General features: G+C 50.7%; 11 protein-coding genes across 11 annotated transcripts; 2 read left to right on the top strand and 9 right to left on the bottom strand.

Annotated features, from left to right (window-relative positions):
- Nucleotides 1-135: 135 nt before the first annotated feature.
- Nucleotides 136-1,854, bottom strand: PPTG_16207 (TKL protein kinase; the record flags this gene model as incomplete). Its single annotated transcript, XM_008913830.1, has 1 exon — nucleotides 136-1,854. The coding sequence occupies one exon, from the start codon at nucleotides 1,852-1,854 to the stop codon at nucleotides 136-138; it is 1,719 nt and encodes a 572-aa protein (XP_008912078.1).
- Nucleotides 1,855-2,281: 427 nt separating this feature from the next.
- PPTG_16206 (TKL protein kinase) lies at nucleotides 2,282-3,642 on the bottom strand (the record flags this gene model as incomplete). The annotated part of the gene is made up of 2 exons (XM_008913829.1): nucleotides 2,282-3,402; nucleotides 3,462-3,642. The coding sequence occupies 2 exons, from the start codon at nucleotides 3,640-3,642 to the stop codon at nucleotides 2,282-2,284; spliced, it is 1,302 nt and encodes a 433-aa protein (XP_008912077.1).
- A 558-nt stretch (nucleotides 3,643-4,200) lies between these two features.
- PPTG_16205 (TKL protein kinase) lies at nucleotides 4,201-6,045 on the bottom strand (the record flags this gene model as incomplete). The annotated part of the gene is made up of 3 exons (XM_008913828.1): nucleotides 4,201-5,360; nucleotides 5,423-5,981; nucleotides 6,043-6,045. 3 exons carry the CDS (start codon nucleotides 6,043-6,045, stop codon nucleotides 4,201-4,203), a joined length of 1,722 nt encoding a protein of 573 aa, XP_008912076.1.
- Nucleotides 6,046-6,356: 311 nt separating this feature from the next.
- PPTG_16204 (TKL protein kinase) lies at nucleotides 6,357-8,893 on the bottom strand. The gene has a single exon (XM_008913827.1). The coding sequence runs from the start codon at nucleotides 8,708-8,710 to the stop codon at nucleotides 6,440-6,442; it is 2,271 nt and encodes a 756-aa protein (XP_008912075.1). The 5' UTR covers nucleotides 8,711-8,893; the 3' UTR covers nucleotides 6,357-6,439.
- A 489-nt stretch (nucleotides 8,894-9,382) lies between these two features.
- Nucleotides 9,383-9,559, bottom strand: PPTG_23904 (hypothetical protein; the record flags this gene model as incomplete). The annotated part of the gene is made up of 1 exon (XM_008913826.1): nucleotides 9,383-9,559. One exon carries the CDS (start codon nucleotides 9,557-9,559, stop codon nucleotides 9,383-9,385), a length of 177 nt encoding a protein of 58 aa, XP_008912074.1.
- Nucleotides 9,560-9,730: 171 nt separating this feature from the next.
- Nucleotides 9,731-11,090, bottom strand: PPTG_16203 (TKL/DRK protein kinase). Its single transcript, XM_008913825.1, has one exon. The coding sequence runs from the start codon at nucleotides 11,083-11,085 to the stop codon at nucleotides 9,874-9,876; it is 1,212 nt and encodes a 403-aa protein (XP_008912073.1). The 5' UTR covers nucleotides 11,086-11,090; the 3' UTR covers nucleotides 9,731-9,873.
- A 213-nt stretch (nucleotides 11,091-11,303) lies between these two features.
- PPTG_16202 (hypothetical protein) lies at nucleotides 11,304-12,652 on the bottom strand (the record flags this gene model as incomplete). The annotated part of the gene is made up of 1 exon (XM_008913824.1): nucleotides 11,304-12,652. One exon carries the CDS (start codon nucleotides 12,650-12,652, stop codon nucleotides 11,330-11,332), a length of 1,323 nt encoding a protein of 440 aa, XP_008912072.1. The 3' UTR covers nucleotides 11,304-11,329.
- A 152-nt stretch (nucleotides 12,653-12,804) lies between these two features.
- PPTG_16201 (TKL/DRK protein kinase) lies at nucleotides 12,805-15,009 on the bottom strand. The gene has a single exon (XM_008913823.1). It carries the CDS (start codon nucleotides 14,883-14,885, stop codon nucleotides 12,915-12,917), a length of 1,971 nt encoding a protein of 656 aa, XP_008912071.1. The 5' UTR covers nucleotides 14,886-15,009; the 3' UTR covers nucleotides 12,805-12,914.
- Nucleotides 14,047-17,757, top strand: PPTG_16200 (TKL/DRK protein kinase). The gene has a single exon (XM_008913822.1). It carries the CDS (start codon nucleotides 15,444-15,446, stop codon nucleotides 17,679-17,681), a length of 2,238 nt encoding a protein of 745 aa, XP_008912070.1. The 5' UTR covers nucleotides 14,047-15,443; the 3' UTR covers nucleotides 17,682-17,757.
- PPTG_16199 (TKL/DRK protein kinase) lies at nucleotides 17,694-19,822 on the bottom strand. Its single transcript, XM_008913821.1, has one exon. It carries the CDS (start codon nucleotides 19,794-19,796, stop codon nucleotides 17,796-17,798), a length of 2,001 nt encoding a protein of 666 aa, XP_008912069.1. The 5' UTR covers nucleotides 19,797-19,822; the 3' UTR covers nucleotides 17,694-17,795.
- Nucleotides 19,823-20,993: 1,171 nt separating this feature from the next.
- On the top strand, nucleotides 20,994-22,964 carry PPTG_16198 (TKL protein kinase; the record flags this gene model as incomplete). Its single annotated transcript, XM_008913820.1, has 1 exon — nucleotides 20,994-22,964. The coding sequence occupies one exon, from the start codon at nucleotides 20,994-20,996 to the stop codon at nucleotides 22,962-22,964; it is 1,971 nt and encodes a 656-aa protein (XP_008912068.1).
- Between the last annotated feature and the right edge of the window lie 52 nt (nucleotides 22,965-23,016).

The following is a 23,016-nucleotide window of genomic DNA, read 5'->3' as shown; positions in this document are numbered from 1 at the left end:
AATTTCGATGGCGGTGGCAACAACATCACTGCCACGTTGGCAAGTCTGTGGGACAGACTTACAGTATTACAGGCCGTGAAAGGCCTCACGAACTTTGTCTTAAGCTTAGAACTTTAACTAGTGCTGGCGTTGGATTCACAGCGTGTACATTTCGTATGAGTGCATGATAAGCTGCAACCGGTAGTGCACCTCACTGGCACTCGGCCGAGCCATTGGGTTCAAGCTCACGCAGGCGCGTCCGAGCTCAACTAGTTCTGCTGGGGCATTGGATGAGAAATTGACGCTCACCCGCCCCATGACAACGAGCTGCAGCAACGCTGCATCGGGTACCCGTTGGCCGCTGTTTGTCGTCCGAGCTTCGGCGTACGGGTAGAGATGGGAGTCCATTTCAGAGAGAGCTACACCAAACGAGAAGATGTCGGCGCTAGCATCGTACCGATCGCCTAGCATAACTTCAGGCGCCATCCAGAGCGAGGTACCTACTGCCGCTGTCATGCTGGTGAAGCTGTATTTACGAGCGACTCCGAAGTCCGACACCTTGGCATCCAATTCAGACGTAAGCAAGATGTTCCTTGATTTGAGGTCACGATGCAACACCGTCGGGTCTAGAGAGTGCAGGTACGTCAACGCTTGAGCCGTTTGAAGGGCGATTCGAGCCTTGTCAAGGTCGAAACCCCGTGGACGCTGCTCCTGTTGGAAGCGGTCGAGTACAGAGCGTAGGTCTCCTCCTTCCATGAATTCCATTACGGCCGACAGATCCGAAAGCGAGTCCCAAGCCACGCCCAGGAAGCGCACGATACAGGGATGGTCGACGGTCGCCATCATCTTGATTTCAACCAAGAAGGCGTTGATCTGTTCCAAGTCTTTCTGTTTGTCAGGGAGCAGCACTTTGATCGCGACGATATCTTCGCGATAGACACCACGGTAGACTTCTCCGTAACCACCGGAGCTCAGTAGCTTCGTCGTGGTGAGCTTCTCCAGCGGGATGCGCGTCGCAGTGATCACCTCGTCTTCCCATAAACCCGGTCGCTCCGTTTCATCCGACGCCGATCGCGCAGTGTGGAATGGACCGAATGATACTGACGTCGAGGACGTCTCGAACCGCTCGGTGCCGCGTGTATTGAAGACAGGAATGTCCCCCGTCGCTCCCAGTCTTACATGGTTAATTGAGTTCATCAATTGCTTTCGCCTCCGGCGCAAGCACCAGCTCACCAAAAGCACTAAGAGTAGGAATGCTCCTAGTGCACCCAATACAAGACCGACAATGCTTCCAGTGTTGAGACCTCTGGCGACGTTTGTCACGCCTGCTTCTCCATCTCCGTGGCTGCTAGACCCGGTTTGGTTAGCAATAGAAACACTAGCGTAGTTCTGACTTCCGCGTAACTCTGGCAAACTAGAGTCGCTGTCATTCATGGCCGACCTACTCGTGCTGCTCGAGTAGCTCACTATACTTGAAGTTGTAGTGATCGACGACGATGGTGTCGTTCCTGCTATCGTTGGCAATGATGTCGCTTCGGCCGGGTTTGAGCTGGTTGAGGCCGAAGATGCTGGATTGGATACACTTGAACTGATGCCCGGATCTGTCGTTGAATCCGCCGTCGTTACCCTTGGAGTCGAAGTGGTCAATGCCGGTGTAGCAGTCGTCGATAGAGGAGAAGAGGTGGTTGTAGATGGAGTAGGAGCGGTTGTCTTTGGCGCGGAAGTCGTCGAAGCTGGAGCAGTCGAAGATGATGTGGAGGTATCCGAATAACTGGAGGATGTTTCTGTCGAGGTGGTTCCTGTCAGCGCATTGGTAGTGGACTCAACCGTGCCAGTCACCGTGCTCACAACGGAGCCGATGAGCGATTCCTTCATCTCTAAGTGACTTGCAAGGTGCTTGGCACGAGTCAAAGTGCGACTACCAAGCAAGACGCCTTGGATCCAATCGATAGTAGACGAGTGGACATTCGCGAGTCATTCGCGCCGTACTCTTCCGGTCGGATGACCCTGGTCATCATCAACGCGACGGGCAAACCAATCTCCGACACGAAAGTTTAGCACCGTACCACGTAATGGCCTCAGTAGCATTCTGAAGAGACGAGGACGATGTGCGACCTTAACGCAATATGCAAGTGGCTTGCGTACTCTGGTCAAGATCTTGTTGGGTCTCAAGTTCGGCGATCACGTGACGAGTCCTAACGTTGTGTCAACGAGAACTTCGAGGAAAAAAAAATCCTGTTTGATTGAAAGTATCCTCTGTATTGCTGTCGGAAGACTCTTGTTATGCTATGGAAAGCATTGCTCAGACTCGTCTGTCAGATCGTGTAGGCCTCGTACATCCGTAGAATGATCTGCAAGCGGTAGAGCACCTCGCTTGCCCTTGGCCGTGCTGTCGGATCCAAATCCACGCACGCGTAACTAAATCCACAAGTTCCAACGGCGCGTTTGGCGAGAACTCGATACGAAGTTGACCCGAAGAGACCATCTCGAGAATGGCTGTGTTCGAGATCTTCTGGCCGTCCGAGGACCACATCTCTCGGTACGGTGGAAAGTGTGAGTCGAGTTCGGACAGAACGATGCCGAACGAGAAGATGTCGGCACTTGCGCCGTAGTGTTCGCCCATCATGACTTCGGGTGCCATCCACAGCGCAGTGCCCACGCCTGCTGTCATCGTGTCGACACTGCATTGTCTCGATACTTCAAAATCCGTGATCTTCGCCTTCAACTTGGATGTCAGTAGAATGTTCATGGACTTAAGATCACGGTGAAGTATAATCGGTTCCAGAGAGTGAAGATATGCCAATGCATGGGCCACGTGAAGTGCAATGCGCGCTTTGCTAAAGTCGAATCCGTGCGGTCGCTTTTGGGTCTCATAATGCTTGAGCAATGAGTGCAAGTCACCGCCGTCCATGAATTCCGAGACGGCGCAGAGATCCGTAAGCGAATCCCAAGCCACGCCAATGAGTCGAACAATGCGAGGGTGCTCGACACTCGCCATCATCTTGATCTCAGCGAGGAAGGCGTTCACTTCATTGAGTTTCTTCCTCTTCTCTGGAAGGAGCCGCTTGATCACCACTTGTTCGTCACGATACGTGCCTAGGTACACCTTGCCATGTCCTCCGTAGTTGATAAGCTTCATCATCGTAATCTTCTCGAACGGGATGCGCATTGCAGTGATGTCCTCGTCTTCCCACATTTGTATCGGAGCAGAGACATTAGATAACTCACTGCTGTCCAGATTTCTGGTGTGAAAAGGAGAGAGGCCTGCAACTGGGGTTGTTGATCGGTTCGTAGCCGTCACGTAGATTGTTGGCGGTGACTTGCGGAACCAATGCTTGTGTCTACCGCGCCAAAAAGCCAGCAACCCGAGAAGGAGTACGAAGCATGAGAGCATGACACCAACGATGGCCCCCGTGTTCAAAACTGTGGACATAAAGTGGTTAAGCATGTCTTAAGGTGAGGAGCCGTGTGCTTGAGCGTACCTTGACTTTCATCTTCTTGATGGCCAATGACACCACTGGATGCACCGCTACTGCTGAGGTAGCTGGAACTAGCCTCCCCTCTGTTGATCGTTCTGGTGATATCAATGTGTGAGGACTGGTCCGAACGGGATATCGTCAAATGCGGACGAACTGCTGGGAGCACTTGAACTGTCCGAAACATCAGGAGTTGGCATCTCGGCTGATGTAGCAGTCGGTGTAGCTGTCGTAGCTCTCGGAGCAGTTGTGGTTATCGATGTAGGCGTTGTTATCGAATTGGTAGATGAAGACGTTGACGATTTGCTTCCACTCGAGCTCGTAGCCGTAGCAGGTGACGACGTTGAAGAGCTTGTGATTGTTTCCGCTGTTACTACAGCAGCATCAGCAATGGTGTTCACTGCGGTGCCATTGAGAGATTCTTGCGTGAGAGTACCAATGCAGAAGTGTTTCTAGTATGACCAGCAGCTAAAACTCGAAGCTGCTAACGACCGCATAATTAGGAAGCGGCTCTTACTGATCGCAGTAGGAGGCAATCCCTCACCTTCATCGCCTATCGAGGCCTGTGGCTACGAAGCTTGGTCAAGATTTATAGACCCCGGCCCTATATTCTTGAGTTAATGGGCATATTGGCCAACCTCTGAAGTTGCTAAGCGAACGACACCAACGAACTTTAAACACATCCACACTGAAAACAACGGCACAGGACGATATCTACTGTCTCCACTCTGCCAGGACTTTTATCTTATAGCGTGGCATCCTCGTACATGTTCATAATGAGCTGCAGTTGGTACAACACTTCGCCGGCACTGGGTCTTGCCTCTGCATCAAGATCTACACACGAGTGTGCTAAATCAATCAGGGCTTGCGGTGCATGTGCAGAAAACTCGATCCGAAGCAGACCGAGCGATACCAACTGCAGTAAAGCCGTGTCCGGGATCACTCGACCCGAGTCAGTCTCCTTGGCCGCTGCATACGGCAACACATGTGAATCCAGCTCAGACAGAACGACACCAAACGAGAAAATGTCTGCACTGGAGCCGTATCGCTCCCCCATCATCACCTCAGGCGCCATCCATAGAGAAGTTCCAACGCCTGCAGTCATAGTCCGGTCGCTGCTTTCTCGAGAGACGCCAAAGTCCGTGATCTTGGCCTCCAGATCCTCCGTTAACAATATGTTCTTGGACTTGAGATCACGATGAAGCACCAGCGGGTCCAGTGAGTGGAGATACGTTAACGAGTGCGCGATGTGTAAGGCGATACGCGCCTTCTCGAAGTCGAAGCCGTGCGGACGACACTCGTGATACTCGAAGTAGTTGAGCAGCGTTCGTAGATCTCCACCTTCCATGTATTCTGCAACGGAGCAGAGGTCCGCAAGAGAGTCCCAAGCTACACCGAGTAACCGGACGACACGCGGATGTTCCAATGCTGCCATGATCTTGATCTCCGACAAGAAGCCATTGATTTGAGCCAGTGTTTTCCTCTGTTCGGGCAACAGGGTCTTGATAGCCACAGCTTCCCCGCGATACGAGCCTCGATAGACCATTCCGTAGCCTCCTTTATTAAGCAGTTTCCCTCTCGTGAGCTTCTCCATTGGAATACGCATTGCAGTAATGATATCGTCTTCCCACATGCCACCTTGTGCTGCTGTAAGGAACGATGTGGAATATCCGCCATTCTCTTGATGTTGGCCACCCGTGTACGGACCAGTTGAAGAAGTATCGAGGCGAGTATTAACAGTGTCGTCTGCACCCAAGGGCTTGGAATCACTGATAATAAAGTGACGTTGAAGTGATGCATTGTCTTCTTCTCTCCTTTTCCTACGTTGGAAGACAACGAATCCGATGCAGAGCAATACCATCGACACAGCGGCTAGAGTGATAGCGACAAACATCCACGTATCAACTGCGTGCAAGGAACTGGTTAATGAGTGCGTGGAATGGCCGTATCTATTGCAGGTTGTGTACCTGATGAGTTCGTATATGCATCTGCGTCTTGGCTGGAGGCCAATCCTCCTTCATTCTGCGAATCCCCGCTGCTCCAGTGTCCAAAACTACCGTCGACACTACTCGAGCTGGAATTCGATGTGACGTCATTGTCCACTGATGCTGAGAATGAGGCAGAGATTGTGTCAATAGTTGGTACAGGAGTCTCTGGAGTTTCCGTTTCTATCGATGCACTGGTAGAGCTACTAGGTTCAGGTGTGGATTCCGGGGTGCTCGTAGGTGTCGGCGCCGATGAAGGAGAAGTCGTAGCAGTCGTAGGCTGTGGAGTTTTGGTTGTGGGTGTCTTAGTCGTAGGGGCCGGAGTTCTCGTTGTTGGTGTCGGCGTTCTTGTAGTTGGAGTCGGCGTTCTTGTAGTTGGAGTCGGTGCTTGAGTCGGCGCTTGAGTCGGTGCTCTGGTTGTTGGCGCGGACGTAGCTGTAGGGGACGGATTGGTTGTCGCGGTAGTATCATCACCGCCAAGTACTGTGTTCACAATAGACCCGATAAGCCCCTGGAGGTGTCGCGACTGAACTACCTCCCACTACAGACATAACACCGTTAGTTCATAGCGCTTTGTGACCGTATTCTTATTGTTCGCGCACCATTTTCAGCCGAGTGAGTTCGCGATAGAATGGCAATCACTCCCAGCGAGCGCCACTGCCGTGCAAATGGCGGACTGGTCTCCACGAAAACCTGAACCGACTAGTGCAAAGGCACAGCTTGACATGGTGATCTTATCCCCTAGTTCCTCCTCTGTACTGATCGCCTCATAATCATTTTGATAACCATTTTTTACCATCTTGAGATGTTGGACGTCTTGATATCATTAGCGCTTTCGGTGACAAGGAGAAGAGAGATTTTTCATATGACTCGACGGCTGGAGACTGACGCAATAAAGGATGTGCCAGGCCAGGTGCTCCTGAAGATAACCAGATCCGTCCGACATCAACAAACACGGAGGATAGTATTTCATTACTTTTTAAACCTTCCTTTACGATGTTATTTTCCTTCCAAGAGCTGTACGATCTGTTGTGCGGTGAGGCGGTTTTCGGGATCTTGTTGACAGCATGCTTCACCGAGCTGTCGGATGAATTCCGGACACTCAGCGCTGAAGCTTGGTCGCAGACGTCCTTCCTTCACTAGCGCTACAATCTTGGATATTTCCACAGCATCGCCGCTCTTCAATCGAGCGTCGAAGTATGGCATCTCGCACGTATCCAATTCGGTGAGCAGCACTCCGAACGAATAGATGTCGGCTGCAGGCGAGTATGGAGCACCATTGAGCACTTCAGGTGCGATCCACAAGTCCTGTCGAGAGTTCTCAATTGTTGCAGCAAACGGACTCGTCTCAGTTGACCCGCAACTCGCCAACTTCGCCTCCAGCTTGTCCGTGAGCAGCACATTCTTAGCGCAGATATCGTGGTGCATATAATCCTGTGCATGTAGATAAGCGAGAGCACGAGCAATTCCTCCAGTAATGACTGTTTTCTGGGTTGTCCAAGCGCGAAAGCTTGACTGATTTCGGTCTAGATACGTTCGCAGTGACCCCTGCGGTAAGAACTCAACGACCATGCCCAGATCGTGGACTGAAGTCCAGCCAGCACCTATCAGATGCACCAGGTTTGGGTGCCTAACGTGAGCCCGTTGCTGGATCTCGAACGCCATTTCTTCCACTGCAGCAACGTTGACGTTCGGACTAGGAGCGAGGCGTTTAAGCAGAACTTGCTGTCCGTTGTATCGACCGATGAATGAATCGGCCTGGAGTGTCGTCATGGGAAGTTGCTGCTCGATCAGTACTTGATCGAGTGGGAGGCGTCTTCGATCGACATTCGAGTCTAATGCCAGTACTCTTAGCGCATTGACTGGTCCTAAACCTCGTATCCTCTCAAGTGGAGCAACCAACTCCTTTGCTTCCCAAGTCCGTAGAGCTTCTTCGTAAGCCGGTGGAGCGCCTTTAGACCCGAACGTGCGCGTGCTCTCATTGTATACCATAGATGATACAGCAGGCGCAGGAGCTGACAGTCGGTCAGTCTCCTGGGTCTTGGAAGAGCGAGTTGCAACACTCTGTCCCGCGAAGCGGAAGTTCCCTTCGTTAGACCGAACGGCGGAGCCTGGTTGGTAGCTGGTACCGCTGTAGTTAGTGCCGCCGTTCGACCAGGAATATTCCGACAAAGGAACGGTTGATCCGGAACGTGGCAAGGAATCATCAACTGTAGGGCGAGTGTGGGTAGAGACTGTAGTGCGTTGGTCGTCCCAGTGTGTTGGGTCTGGCGATACCAACTCCGCATGACCAAATGCCTTTGGTGATCCTCGATCTTCAGATTCGGACTCTTTTCTTCTTCGTCTGGCTACAACGAACAGTGCTACTAGCACAATGATGAGCAGAAGACAGAGTGCACCTCCAATTGATCCACCCAGCAAAACAACGCTGGTGCCAGTACTGTCGTCTTCTGAGGATGCTGAGGAATCTGAAACCTTCGCGTTTGGGTTAGTACTCGAGCCTGTTGATGACCCCCCGTCGGTGTTAGCAGCGAATGACTGAGCCCACGATGTGACCCAATCCGAAGGCGCTGGCACCGTTAGCTCGTTGGCTGGAACATCATCGGTTCCATAGCACGGGATGTTCAGGTATCCGTAGGTCTCCGTGGTGGGGCAGCCACCGTAGCTCCGTTCTGAAGTGACATCCAACGTGTGCACCGCGTACACCTTGTAGTCCTCACCGTCCTTCCAGGTGTGTTTTACAAGCTCAATCTCCGGGATCATAGTGGACTCTCCACCAACAGACCACATAGCCAGACCTCGGTTGCTCTGTTCGTGCTCCTCCACGACGCACTTGACCCCCCTGAATATTTCTGTCCCAGTGCAGAGGTTGTTGTTAAAGCCTGCGGTGCCATCCGGTTGCGTGCACTTGAAGGCCGTGCAGTTGGTAGCTTCATATTCATCCAAAGTCAGCGCGATCTCCGCCATGGACAACCCATTGAGCGTCCAGATCTGCTTCACGTCACCGTCGAGAGTCATTGCAAACCCGCTGTCCCAGAGAACCGCACGCTGAGCGAAGCCATCCAAGTCCTCGAACGCCACGTTCACTTCATTTAGTCTCGAAGTGACGGTATCTGGTATTGAAGAAAAGACCAGTGGAGCGATCTCGTCTCCATCTTGTGAGCGCAGGTAGAGCTGCAAAGCGAGGTCCGAGGTGCTCCCATCGAACTTGAAGGTGCCAGTCGGCGCCCATGCGTCCACCGACGCGATGAGTTCTCGGCGCAACGCCATTCAGAAGTGAACTGCGAAAACCGACGCAAGTTATCGACTAGCGTTGGAGCCACCAACTCAGAGAGAATCCCTACATTTTTCTTCCAGTGGCACAAGACGATAGTAACGCCGTTGAGGACTTGTATTTGATTCTAGAATGGCGACACAACGGACATGCTGAACTTGTGAACCCAACGCCCAGTGAACTTTTTCAGATATGCAGACTCTATAGCGGACGTGGCAACCATGAACCCATACATGTTTCGTAGTCATTTATGATACATCACGCACGTTCAGGATCTGAATCGGTTAAGAGGTTGATTGACGGTATTACCTCACAACCACGATAGATTCCATCGTGGAAATATCTTTTGTTTGAGCGTTTTTTTCTGGTTCTAAACTTTACTTTTTATAAAGTTTTGGTTCAGCAATGTCCACAAGTCGCATCAGCTAGTGGTGCCAGCATAAAAAGAAGGCATTGACTGCCACTATCACTACAGGGATCGGTGGGCGTTTATCTTCCCTGCTAACACTAACGAAAATATATTTAAGAGTTTTTTTTCTTATGGTTTACTACTATTTTGATAACCACGTAATAATACAATTTTGGGGTTTTGGACTATATTTGGACTTATTTTCCTTGGAGATACTACACGGCGAATTGTAAAGTTTGGGGACAAAATTAGAAGCAGTTTATTGAACGTCATCGGTGACCACAATGTGGCACGCCGATGTTTCGGCGTGATCCCCCGCCGGGTGTGTCAGTGACTCCTGTGAGGCAGAACAGCAAATGCGGCTGGCTTTGTCGGACCCTCGAAAGTTCTGCGCTGGCAGAGATGTGACGATAAAGTCGCAGTTTAGCCACCCCATCGGATAAGATCAGCCAGGTGGTGAACTTGGTGGCTCTAAAGCAGCTGAGTTTGCTCCATCGGATTCGAACAGCCAGGAGACGTGTGATGTTCAAAATGTATACTCCAAAAGCAAAAACCGCTCTTCCGCATATGCACAAAAGCCAGCACTCTTCTTTGTGTGTTTTTTTTTTTTTTTGTTTTTTTTGCTGTTCTTGTATTTTGCGGCACTACTGTTCTTTTTTTTAAAACATTATCCGGTATCCGACACTACCAGATTTGGGTATTCTCACAACAGAACAAAGTTTTTAAGGTGCTATTTGTTTTGCTCACAAATTACGCTTCAAGCAGGCGAAGCAGTTGTGCTGCAGTTGGTCTTCGATCAGGATCGTGTTGGTAACATCCAACGCCGATCACGCGAATGCGTCGAGGACATTCCGGACTGAAGCTCGGCCGCAATGTCCCCTGCATTACTTCGTTCAAGATCTGAATCGGTTTAAGTTTCGTGCCTATTGGCGATACAGCGTCATGGAAAGGAGAGTTCACCGTATCGAGCTCCGTTAGCAACACACCAAATGCGTAGATGTCCGACTTGGTGGTGTATGGTCTGCCACGTAAAACTTCCGGTGCTGACCAGTACGGCGCACCAGCAATGTGACAACGATGACTGTGCTCGTTGAGGCACGATGAATCGAAGCCCGTTAGTTTTGACCTCATCGTCTCGGTGAGCAGCACGTTGCTCGCTCGTAGATCGCGATGAGCGATTGGTGTCGGCTGACTATGGAGATACACCAAAGCCCGAGCAATACCGATGGCTAGTCGGTACTTACCGTGCTCCCATGACGTGCGCTCGCCGTGATTTTGCAAGTACGTGAGCAGATCTCCCAACGGATAGTGCTCCATCACCAGCATCACGTCGTCTACGCTATTCCACGCCACACCCACCAACGTCACGATATTCGGATGCTCGAGCGTCGACCGGATCTGGATCTGGTAAATAAACTCCTGGATGTGAAAGATATGCGAACGCTTGGTCTTGAGCAACCGCTTGACGACAACTTGTTGATTCTGATACTCGCCCAATCGAATTTCACGGGTTTGGCTTTTGGATAACAATGCTCGAAGTTTTATTTCCTTGTAAGGGAGTCTGATCCTGGTCAGATTTCGATCTTCCTGCAGAATTCTCCAGATGTAGTTCGGTCCTGAATCCGAGCCCAATTCGTACGCTTCTCGAGGTGGAACTTGACGAGTGGAGAAAGTCTCTTCTCCTCCTGTTTGTATGGTTCTGGAACTCACGACGTCACTCATTTCGCTTGACTGACTAAGGTGAGGGAAGATTGTCACCGTGTGATCCCGGTAGCTGTCGCCGTCTTCGGCCTTGCGTCCGAGCTTCCTCCACTGTCGATGCATCCAGCAGCAGCAAACCCCTCCAAGTAGAAGCAACACGGCGACCCCAATGATCGGTACTAGAAGCCCCATGTTGTAGCTTCTATTGTCATTTGATGAAGATCCGCTGGAAGAGATTGAGCTGCTATCGCTACTTGACATCGTGGTGGAAAAAACGAAAGTGACCGCAGCTTCAACTCGAGAGCAACAGGAGATACAGGCGATGGACTCCACACAATCAGATCGGAACACGGGATCACCCACCAAAACTAGTTTTCGTCCCACAAGTTTTTTTTGTACTCTTTTTTGCTGGAAAGCGAGCCACTTACAGCCACAAAATTGTGGTAACGGACTGCAACAGTATCTTGGTGGTACTTCAATAGCTTTACATTTTTTTTTTTATTATTTAGTTGAAGAAATTGAAGGTTTTCCTACACCAATTAGCAAATCGGAGCCAGTAACCTGCTCCACGACCGTGACTCTCATCTTCCACCGCCCACATGCGACCTCCAACGAAAATGTAGGTCGTATTATCCGGTGGTGTGTGGAAGCGACTCAATCGATGGCAGTGACGGCATGCAACAATTGTTGCGACGATCAAAAGGAGAACGATCAACAAGATGAGCAGGAGCCACCACAAGCTGAAGCCACTGTCACTTCCTTTTCCGGACTCTGTGGTCGCCGATGCGGAGCCTTGGGAGGGCGCAGACGATTCCGATGTAGCCGAAGGCTTTTCATGCTCCAAGATCCAGCGTGTCACCCAATCGGTCCCCTTTGGAGTAGTAATCCGAGTTGCGACTGACTCTGGAACGCTATCGTTCCCGTAGCATGGGATCACTAACGAGCCAGACCATTCACCCACTGGACACTCATCCGTAATCGTTGTTTGTTCTGCTGCGGTCGCTGTGTGGATCGAGTAGACTGTGTACACGCAGTCGCACTCGGCTGTTCCTTCATTCTTGACAGCGCGGACATCCGGAATCATACTTGAGTTGCCATTGGTTGACCACATCGTGGCATTCGAACTCTCGTCACTTTCAAACGTTTCAATGACGCACTTCGAAGCTGCTAACATCTGAACTGGACCATGGCTGCAAGTTGAGTACATCTCAATGCTTTCTCCGTTTGATGCTGTGCATGATACAGCTTCACACCCTGAAGCCTCGAACTCATCAACAGACATCGCGATATCCGCCATACTTCGGTTGTCTAGTGTCCAAAGTTGCACGGCTTGTTGGTCGGAGGTGACGGCGAATCCAGTGTCCCACAAGACAGCACGTTGCATCAATCCAGGAAGATCTTCAAACGTTAAGGACACGTTCTCCAGTCTCGCTTGGACAGATGACGGAATTTCATTCAGCAACATTTGGTCGACTTCGTCGCCTGCTTGGAATCGATCGTAGAGCTGCCGTGCAATGTCCGACGCTGCGCTGGACGTGGACGATCCAGAACCCACTGATGTCGATACCAGCGTCGGCTTCAACGAGCAATCACACGCACTGGAGCTTCCGTCGCTACCAGGCGAAGAAGACGGTGACGACGAACTCGAACTTGATCCCGATTCTGATAACAATGTTGCGGATGAGGCTGGAGTGGCTGCAGGTGTCGGATTAGCCTGTGGCTGATCTTCAGATCCGTCTCCACAAGAGTTTGGATGGCTCCAACCATAACAGAATTGCACTAGCACCAACAAGCTAACTAAGGTGAATAACTTCCGCGTCCTCTTCATGTTGAAAAATAGCAAATGATTAAGCGACTTAGCACCATCAACCCGTATCACCAAGATTATCGGAGACCTACACTTTAATGTGGCTGCCACGATTGATCTTTATCAGCCGCCAACAACCAATCAGAATACAGTGTTTCAATCACTTCAACTTAGTCAAAAAGTGCTGTAACCACGATTTGTGGCTCAGATTAAGTAAATCTTTTTTTTTTGGGAACGTGTGAATATGACACTTTGAACATCCTCCTTAGAAACACCACAAAGGCTACTGTTCGCCATTTCCCTGAAGCTCCAGCACCAGTTCATGCGCCGTCGGACGATCCTCCGGACTGAGAGCTAAGCAGGCCATACCAATCTTCTTAATCCGAGGTGGGCAGTCCTCGGAGAAGGTAGGGCGCAGCTTGCCGGCCATGACGTCCTGCAGGATCTGGAAAGGTTTCGGCTTGCCTCCATGTTCCGTCGTTGCGTCCGAGTACGGGATCTTGCTCGTATCCAGTTCCGTCAGCACCACCCCGAACGAGTAGATATCCGCCTGTTCCGTGTATCGTTTGCCCTCCAGGATTTCCGGTGCCGTCCAGTACGGCGTACCGACTCCAGCTGTCATAGTGAGGTCGACAGTATCACGACTCACGCCAAAGTCGATCAGTTTAGGTTCCAATTTATCAGTCAACAAGATATTGTTCGACTTGAGGTCGCGATGGATAAGTGGCGGCGTACGATCATGCAGATACTCGAGAGCCTGGGCGACTCCGACAGCCATGTGGATTTTATCTCTCGCCCACGATAGCAGGTCTGCATTCTTCTGTAGGTAGTTCTGTAAGTTGCCCATAGGGAAGAACTCGAGGACCATAGTCAAATTATTCAGACTATTCCAGGCCACACCGATGAACTCGACGATATGCGGGTGGACGAGGCTGGCGCTCAGTTCGATCTCAGCAGCAAACGCTTGCACCTTTTCAGCGTTCTGTTCCTTGGTTTGTAGCAATCTCTTGGCCGCCACTTTCTGTCCGTTGTACTGGCAGATCCAGACTTCACCCGATGCTCCCTTGGACACAGCTCTCTCAAACACTAGACTGTCGTACGGAATACGTTTGCCTTGCAAATGTTCGCTGTCTAGTAGAATCTTCAGCGTCTTGTTGGATCCTGCACTCTCATAGTGACTAGAGAGAGTGGAGCCCTGCGTAGTCATGCCAGTGGGGCCAAGAATCATCTCGGGAGTGCCGACAGCTAAATATTGATCCGTCTCCAGCTCGTGGGCTGCAGAAGTCGATTTTTGTGCATTGTTCTTGGCTTTACGCTTCCAGCAGAACCAGCCAAGGCCGATGCCACCTAGCACCACCAACGCTCCAAGGATTATTGGGACTAATAGGATGTAGTCGAACCCCGAGGATTCCTCAGCGAACTCTTGTGCCAACCACGTGGTCACCCACGCACTTCCGGTCGGGATTGTGGTGTTTGCAGCCATGAACTCGGCTGTGAACTGATCGCGTCGAGCGCATGGAATACTCACTGTACCGTACCCCGAGGGACATTCACCCCAGGCCGGTTCTTGGGAACTAGACACTGTGTGCACCACATAGACGGAGAAGGTGGTGCTCTTGTTAAACACCGGCTCCGTCCACGTGTGGTCTCTCAGCTCGATCAACGGAGCGACGTCCGGGTCCCCTCCATTCGCCCACATGTTACCTAAGTACGTCCCAGCGCCCGAGTCCTCGAAGACATCGATCACACAGTGCGAAGTGTTGAGCATCTGCCATCCCGTGCACGTGTGACTGTAGTAAGCCGTCACTTCGTTTGGTTGCGAACAATTCGTGAAGGTGCAGTCCACTCCGGAGACTTCCCACTTTGGTATGGCGATATTGTCCATAGTGCGATTGTGCATGGGATAGATCTGCACCGCAGTGTTGCCTGGTGCAATGGCAAAGCCTGTGTCCCATAGGACAGCACGCTGGACAAGTCCCGGGAGACCGGTGAAGTCGACTTTGATGGCGTCGAGACGTTCAGTTACCGCGGTAGGAACCGACGTGAGCTCCACTTGATCGCTAGTGTCACCGGCCTTGTAGCGGATGTATAGCTGCTGTGCAATATCCGAGTCGGAGCCGTTGAAGACATACGAAGAGGACGACAAAGCACTGGACGAGGAAGTCGCTTCCAGACTTCGAAACGTCACGGTTTGGCCCTGGACGAAGAGCGCAACGGCTCCAAGCAGCAATGGGAATGCGGACGTCAAGCGCATGTCTGAAAAGTAAATCTTGGAATGGCGAATTTCGACTACCGCGAGCACTGGAAAGTCGATGGACGAGCGCACGAGTTGACGTTGCGGTGCACACGTTACGGGACGGTGAAGAGATATCACAACTTGTACCCATCGAATTCAGCGGCTTCTTAAACAATGATTGTTCGGCCTGTACAGCGCTGCTGTTGCTGACGTTGGAAAAGCAAACGCCAGTGCGCTGTCCAAGTGTGGCACTCACGGACTTATCACTCTCTAGCTGTGGGGCCTTCTGTTCGAATACTCCCACAGTCCCGCATTTCAATAGGTTCAGAGTAGAAGAAGGTCACCATGATGACCGTTTTTCAAGAAAAAGCTCTATGGCGATGGAACAGCTCGTTGAATTTTGTCCTTGGGTAAAGTGGTCAAGCAAGTTGCACGCGCCTAATTCACAAGTCAATCTCAATACAGCTCCATCTCCGGAAACCCAACTCGTTACGAGTTGATCCCGTCGAGCTCCAACACTCACACCTCATTATTCTTAGTAGCGCTGGACGACAGGAAACGGTTTGTCCGGCACCAATGGGCTCAAATGATACAACGGTCGCCAGTTTACTGGACAGTGGAGCCTGGCAATGGCTGGTGTGGAGCTGGCGACTCGCTCGTCGTGAAACTTGCATGAAAGAGAAAAACCTTCCACGACGGCCGCTTCGCCAACATCTCTATCCACCTCATTCTCGCTTTCTCCAGCTTGCGAAGAGCTCCATCCACTCAACTCGACACCTTCGACGAGGCTCCACCATGAGTCGAAGGCGCACTCGACGCCTGTCGAGCTCAGACGACAACGTTCCACTGCCCTTTGATGCCACGTACTTCGCCTTCGACGGAACCAACTCCGATCTGGCAAGACAGCTGTACTTCCGAGCCAAAGACGGTGGCTCAGTGGCAAAGTACACCAATTTAGCACTGCCCAAGGCAATTCAGACACGCCTTGACGACAACTATCTCACGTGGGATGATCTATCAGGCATCGCCCAACGTGCGTTACTGTGGGACTCGGGCTTTGGCGTCACGTTAGATAACAAGGTTGTCCAGATATGGACACTTGGTGGGCACTCCATGACCGATTTGGCTGTACCACTGGATCAGTTCAACGCTGTGGGCTGTAAGGAGATGAACTGCACTCAGCCTGGCACTGTCATCAAGAGTTATAGCAACTTTCACTGCAGTGGAGAGCAGATGCTCAAAGCTGCTCGCTGCGTCGTACAGGACTTTGAGGAAAGCGAATCGCTTCATCTCGCCATGTGGATGACTGGAGGAAACCCCAAGGTGATCCCGACACCGCAAATACGGAAGCATTCCTGGAAGGATGACTACAGCAACGTTTCATACGTCGTCGTTGCTGTACACACAGTGCTTGGCAACGATGAAGCAGCTTATGGCGAGTGCCCTAAAACCGGAAACGGTGGATATGGGTCGCTGGTGCTACCTTGCTACACAACTGTTAACATTACAGAAGAGGTGAGAGATGCGATGGTAACAGTAGAGGGGTCTCCCTGGGTTACAAAATGGTTACGTCAAGAGTATTCAGACGAGCCGAAGATAACAAGCGAGGCCTCCTCCGACAAGAACGGCGGGTTTAAGTTGGTGTTCATCGCTCCTATCATCGCTGGCGTCCTCGTCGTTGTCGGTCTTGTAGCTCTGTTTGTGTTTGTGAAACGCAAACGACAACGGAACGTCGAAGCGGACGCTCTCGAAGTCTCGTTGATCTACTTGGAGACTTGCCGTCCGAACAGTTTCAAGGAGGAACATTCGCCTGAAAGTGACTACGTCCGAGACGCATCCACAGCCCCAACGCTCGATGACACGTTGACTGTATCGCACAAAGGCGTCGACAAAACCATCAAGTTTAAGTCGAGCACCAGCTCTGCCAGCGACTTCGATTCCGGGTCGAATAGTACGCTGCAAATCCTGCTTAAAAGCGAGTTCCTGAGAGGTAAACGTCTCCCTTACGACAGTCTGAGTTTCACGAAACCTCTGTCGAAAGGAGCATGCGGGGAAGTGTGGCTGGGTGAGTATGAAGGCCAGCAAGTCGCCATTAAGCGGTTGCTGCAAGTTAAAGCCCATCGTGCGGATGAAGTGGAGGAATTCGCTCGTGAAATCGAGCTGAGTGCCTGTCTGGTGCACCCCAACATTGTGTCATTCATTGGTGTGGCCTGGAATAGTCTCAACAACTTGGTGATGGCGCTCGAGTTCTTCCCGATGGGAGATTTGCAGGCGTATCTGGCCAAGAACGGCGACTTGATGTCTTGGCCTCGGGATAAAATCCACATTGCGGTTGATGTTGGATGTGCACTCAAGTATCTGCACTCTCGGTCTCCTCCGCTGATTCATCGCGATCTCAAGTCGAAGAATATTCTTCTGACAAGTCGGCTAGAAGCCAAACTCATCGACTTCGGGGTGAGTCGGGATCGCCAGGAGTACTCCATGACTGCTGGGGTGGGTACTCCGTACTGGACAGCGCCCGAAGTTCTGGAAGGAAAGAGGTACACGGAGCAGGCGGATATTTACTCGTTTGGAGTGGTGTTAACGGAGCTAGATACCGGCAAGGTCCCGTACCATGACGCCTTGACAGCTGAAGGGAACAAGCCGAAGCCATTCCAGATTTTGACGGATGTCATGGCGGGCATGTTGCGTCCTAGCTTTTCGAAGGATTGTCCGTCCAGAATCCGCCGAATTGGCGTGGCATGCTGCCAGCAGGACCCGTCTCGACGGCCTACTGCAGTGCAAGTTGCCCACATGCTGCAAGAAGCGGACTAATGTTGCAGTACTTGTACTTCGAAGTAGTTTTTATTTTTTCTTAACTCCTTAATAATAATTGATATTCCATGGCAAATATTATTCGAAGTATATGCCTTATCCAAACAACAATTACTAATCTTCTCTGTTACAGTCTTCCATAAGAAGTTCCTGCACCAACTCTCGTGCTGTTGGTCGCCTTAATGGATCAAGCGCTAGACATGCCAGACCAACTCGTTTGATACGCAGTGGACAATCTTTCAAAAAACTGGGTCGCAGTCTTCCAGCCATCACATCTTGCAGAACGTAAAACGGCTTTGGCATTCCCCCGTTCTCCGTCACTGCATCAGAGTACGGAGCTTTGCCCGTATCCAGTTCAGACAACATCACACCGAACGAGTAGATATCCGCCCGCTCGGTGTATCGTTTCCCTTCCAGTACTTCCGGTGCCGTCCAGTAAGGTGTTCCAATCTCACCCGTCATGGTGAGGTCGATCTTGTCTCGACTAACGCCGAAGTCGATCAGCTTCGGTTCCAATTTGTTCGTCAGTAGAATGTTGCTAGATTTTAAGTCACGATGGATTAGAGACGGCTTGCGGCTGTGTAAATACTCCAGAGCTTGCACTATCTCAATAGTTATGCGAAGTTTGTCTTTTGACCACGATAACAGCTCGGAGTTCACTCTTAGATAACGCTGTAGACTTCCCATGGGCAGATACTCCATTACCATCACTAAATTGTTCAATGTATTCCACGCCACACCAATGAACTCGACAACATTTGGGTGAACAAGACTGGCGCTTAGTTCGATCTCTTCAGCGAATGCCTGTACATGCTGTGCCTTCTGATGCTTCGTTTGGAGAAGTCTCTTAACTGCCACTTGTTGTCCATCGTAGTCGCATACCCACACTTCTCCAGAGGCTCCTTTAGAGATGGCTTTCTCGAATATAATACTCTCAAACGCCAGATGTTTTCCTTGTAAATGCTCACTATTGAGAAGAATCTGCAGCGTTGTGTTGGAGCCGGCACTCTCGTATTGCATCGATAGACTGGACAGTTGAGAGCTGAGTTGGCTAGTCACCATCATGGGACGAAGAACCATGTCCGGCGTGCCTCCACCCCAATAATGCGAGGTCGAGTTAAAGTCATAATCGGCTGTAGCTGACGTTGATCTCTCGTCCTTCTTCCTCATAGCTCTGCGTTTCCAACAGAACCAGCCAAAACCAAGTACAATGACAACACTAAGAATGATCGGGATCAAGACAATTTCGTCAAAACCCGAACTTTGTGCGAACTCTTTTTCCAGCCACGTGGTTACCCACTCGCTACCAGTGGGTAGCATCGTGTTTGCAGCCATGTATTCGTCCGTGAACTGATCTCTTCGATGGCAAGGAATAGTCAACGATGCGTACCCAGCCGGACACACATCCCAAGCGGGATCGTTCACAATAGAGACTGTGTGTACCGCGTAGACCGAGAAGGTGATATTTCCACCAAACTCCTCAATATCCTGAGTCCATGTGTGATCTCTCAGTCGCAGCTCCGGGGTCATATCAGGGTCACCACCCACCGACCACATCATACCCAGGAAACTACCAGCGCCTGAGTCTTCGAAGAGATCCACGACACAGCGAGATGCGTTGAGGATTTGATACCCTGTGCAGTATTTGGTATAATACGCCTCGACGTCGTTCGGCTGCGAGCAGTTGAGGAACGTGCAGTCCACATTAGCGACGTCGCTCTTTGGGATGGCGATGGCGGCCATACTGTAGCCTTTCATAGGCCACATTTGCACTGCATCGTTTTTTGGAGAGACCGCAAAGCCTGAATCCCAGAGAACTGCGCGCTGGACGAGTCCCGGTAGGTCGTTGAAATGGACGTTGAACGGATGCAGACGCTTTGTTACAGCCGCTGGGATTGAATTGAGCTCGAGTTGTTCACTTGAGTCTCCAGCCTTATAGCGGATGTAGAGCTGTCGAGCGATGTCCGAGTTGGTGCCATCGAAGACAAACGACGAGTTTGAAGTTGAAGAGGCCGAAGATTCATCCTGCAGACTCCGGAACGTGATCGTATGGGCTTGTGCGCAGCTGTAGATCACTACAAAGAGTACGGACTCTGCCTGCGCATGGACATGCATGGGTGTCGCCGCCAAGCGGCAAAATTCCGAATGGACACCAGTGATAGGCCAGCTAGTGGTCGCCGAGAGATATCATATCTACATTCGGGCGCTGTTGCACTTCAGTGCCTCAGGTCGGCCAAAGATGTAACCCAACTGTCTGGGTTGAACAGGTTCTCATTTGACAGGTATTCCTGGTAGTCATACTTTAATATTTCTTAATTGAAAGCCGCCGTTGCCATCGTCTCACCTTCATTTGAGAAGTACAAGAACCCGATGACCGGCCTACGCCAAGTGCGCTGTCGATACCAAGAATGCTGGATACGGCTAGCGTTGGCGTGCCACTCAAAAGCGACGTGAGATGGAAGGCTCCTCGGGTCCCATGGACACTCTAATCAATTTTTCATAGCGCTAGGGTATCCCCCCCTAGTATGGACGGCAGGTATACCTTCGCAAATTATGCCGACCTTGTATCCTTCAATGGATACCTCAACCGATGCGAAGTATAGATTGCTGTCTAGAGCCCAAGTTTTTGATCGACATTGGTGTGGCTCGAGGACGAGAGAAATTCTTCATGGCACATCGTACTCGACGGCTCTGAAATTTATGATCTTAGGGATGGTTTGCCAAAGTTTCGCGATAATAATTGAAATTCATTTTGATATTCGAAATAATTATTTTCTGAAATATACTGTATATGTATATATATTACAATAAGCATGGTGAGAACGACGAATGAGGCACTGATAAGAGAACTCGTTGTAGTGGACATGCGATGCTGCGCGCGAGACTCCACCGTTTGGTGAAAAAAAAACTTTGAAGTCCACTTGATGCCATCGACGTTGTGATACATTTCCGTACAGATCTGTCGCTGAACTTCTATGCTATAGAGGCTTCTCTAACAGCCTCTATAAAATAAGCACAGGTATTCTTAGCAAACGTACTCTTGCTTATCGTCAATACGGTGGCTCCATATCTCCAGGCAGATTAGTTTGACCTATTAGCTCTTGACGTAAAGTCAAGCAGCAGTAGTTTCACAAGTGAGGATGCAAAAGTAGAAGAAACGGACAATATAACGCCCTAGGTGCACACGTTGCTACAAACGGATTTTGGTTAACTAAGGGCCACCCCCTTGCCACGTGAGTGATCCTGAATTGTTCATTCCAGCTTTGGCTTTCTTCTGGTTAAGGCCTTCATTACTCTGTCGGGAAGACTCCAATGGATCTACGCCGACTAGCGTCTTCAAGTTCCGACGCAAACGTCGAGTCACCTTCAGACAGCTCTGACTTTGTCTTCGATGGAACCAATTCTGATCTTGCGAAACAGCTCTACAATCGCGCCAGGGCAGGAGACGATGTGGAAAAATTTCCCAAGTTCGAGATACCACAAACTCTCCAGACCCGCCTCGATCAGCTTCAACTGGACTGGTACAAACTACCAGGCATCGCACAACGAGCGCTACTGTGGGATTCTGGCTTCGGCATCTCCTCGTACAATAGACCGGTGAAAATTTGGACGCTGAATGACCACTCAATGGCCGATCTTGCAGTTCCAAAATCTCGATACGAAGCGGTTAACTGCACCGTGAAAGAGTGCACTCAACGGGATGGCAGCATATCGTACGCCAACTATAAGTGCCTTGGACGCGACATGCTCAAAGCTGCGAGGTGCGTTGTGGAAGATTTTGAGGATGAAACCGACATTCACGCGGCGATGTGGGTCACTGGCGGCGACCCTGAGGTCGTCCCAACTCTGCGAGTGAACAAACATGAGTGGAAAGACATGCACGACAACAATAGTTACATCGTGTTTGCGGTTCATACAATCGACCAGAACGGCGAGCCAGCGTGGGATCAATGTGCCAAGGCAAATCAAAACAATGGGTATGGGTCACTAGTACTACCGTGCCACACGACTGCAAATATTACAGCTGAAATCAACAGCTCGAAGCAAGAAGTTACGGGGAGTGCGTGGGTGTCTCAGTGGCTTGTTGAAGAGTATTCGTCTGTTGCCGGTACGACTGATGATGGAGAAATTAATTTGTCGCTACTTGCGCCGATTGTTGCTGGAGTTCTTGTTGTCATCGGTGTAATTGGACTCTTCGTCTTCTTGAAAAAGAGACGGCAATCCAGAGAGGATCCAATTGGTTTTACTGAATCACCCGTATGTCCAGATAACTACTATCAAAGCTGCAGAGATCTCGATTTTGGTGCTAGGTCCACAGTTCATACCGTTGTGGATTCGGAAACTGCAACATACAAAGGCGTTGACAGAACCATCAAACTCAAGCCCTCCTACACTGGAGAGTTCGGCTCGGGGTCCAATCGCACACTAAACATTCTTCACAACAGCGAGTTTCTAGTCGGAAAGCGTTTATCGTACGACAGTATCATCTTCAAGCAAGCTCTATCTAAAGGAGCAAACGGAGAAGTGTGGCTCTGTGAGTGCCAAAACGAGCAAGTCGCTGTCAAACGTCTCTTTCAAAACCAGAATCACCATGCAGGCGAAGTGGAGGAGTTCGCACAAGAGATTGAGCTCAGCGCCAGCTTGAAACATCCCAACATCGTGTCGTTTATTGGAATGGCTTGGAATTCGCTCAATAATTTGGTTATGGTGCTCGAGTATTTCCCGATGGGGGATCTGCAGTCGTGTCTACAGAAGAATGGCGACTTGATGTCCTGGTCCAGGGACAAAATCCACATCGCTGTGGGGACAGCCAGTGCGTTGCAGTATCTGCACTCAAGGACACCGCCGCTCATCCATCGGGATCTGAAGTCGAAGAATATCCTTCTAACGCGAGCACTAGAGGCAAAACTGATCGACTTCGGTGTCAGTCGAGCTCGACAGGAGTATTCCATGACCGCCGGAGTTGGTACGCCATACTGGACTGCACCAGAAATCTTGGAAGGCAAACGATACACAGAGCAGGCGGATCTATACTCTTTTGGAGTGGTGCTGTCTGAACTGGATACCTGCAAACTACCCTTCCACGACGCATTTACGTCGGATGGGAAGAAACTTAAGCCAGTCCAGATCTTGGCAGACGTGATGGCAGGGATGTTGCGTCCGAGCTTTTCCAATGAATGTCCGCAGCGTATCCGTCGTATAGGTGTAGCATGTTGCCAACAGGATCCATCGAGACGGCCAAGTGCTGCTCAGGTCGTAAGCATGCTGACAGAGACAGATTAATGGAGTTGAAGAAGATAAACCATCACTAAATTGTTCAATGTATTCCACGCCA

Source organism: Phytophthora parasitica, assembly GCF_000247585.1.
Source record: "Phytophthora parasitica INRA-310 unplaced genomic scaffold supercont2.56, whole genome shotgun sequence".
Classification (NCBI taxonomy): domain Eukaryota; phylum Oomycota; class Peronosporomycetes; order Peronosporales; family Peronosporaceae; genus Phytophthora; species Phytophthora nicotianae.
This window is presented reverse-complemented; position numbering and strand designations above follow the sequence as displayed.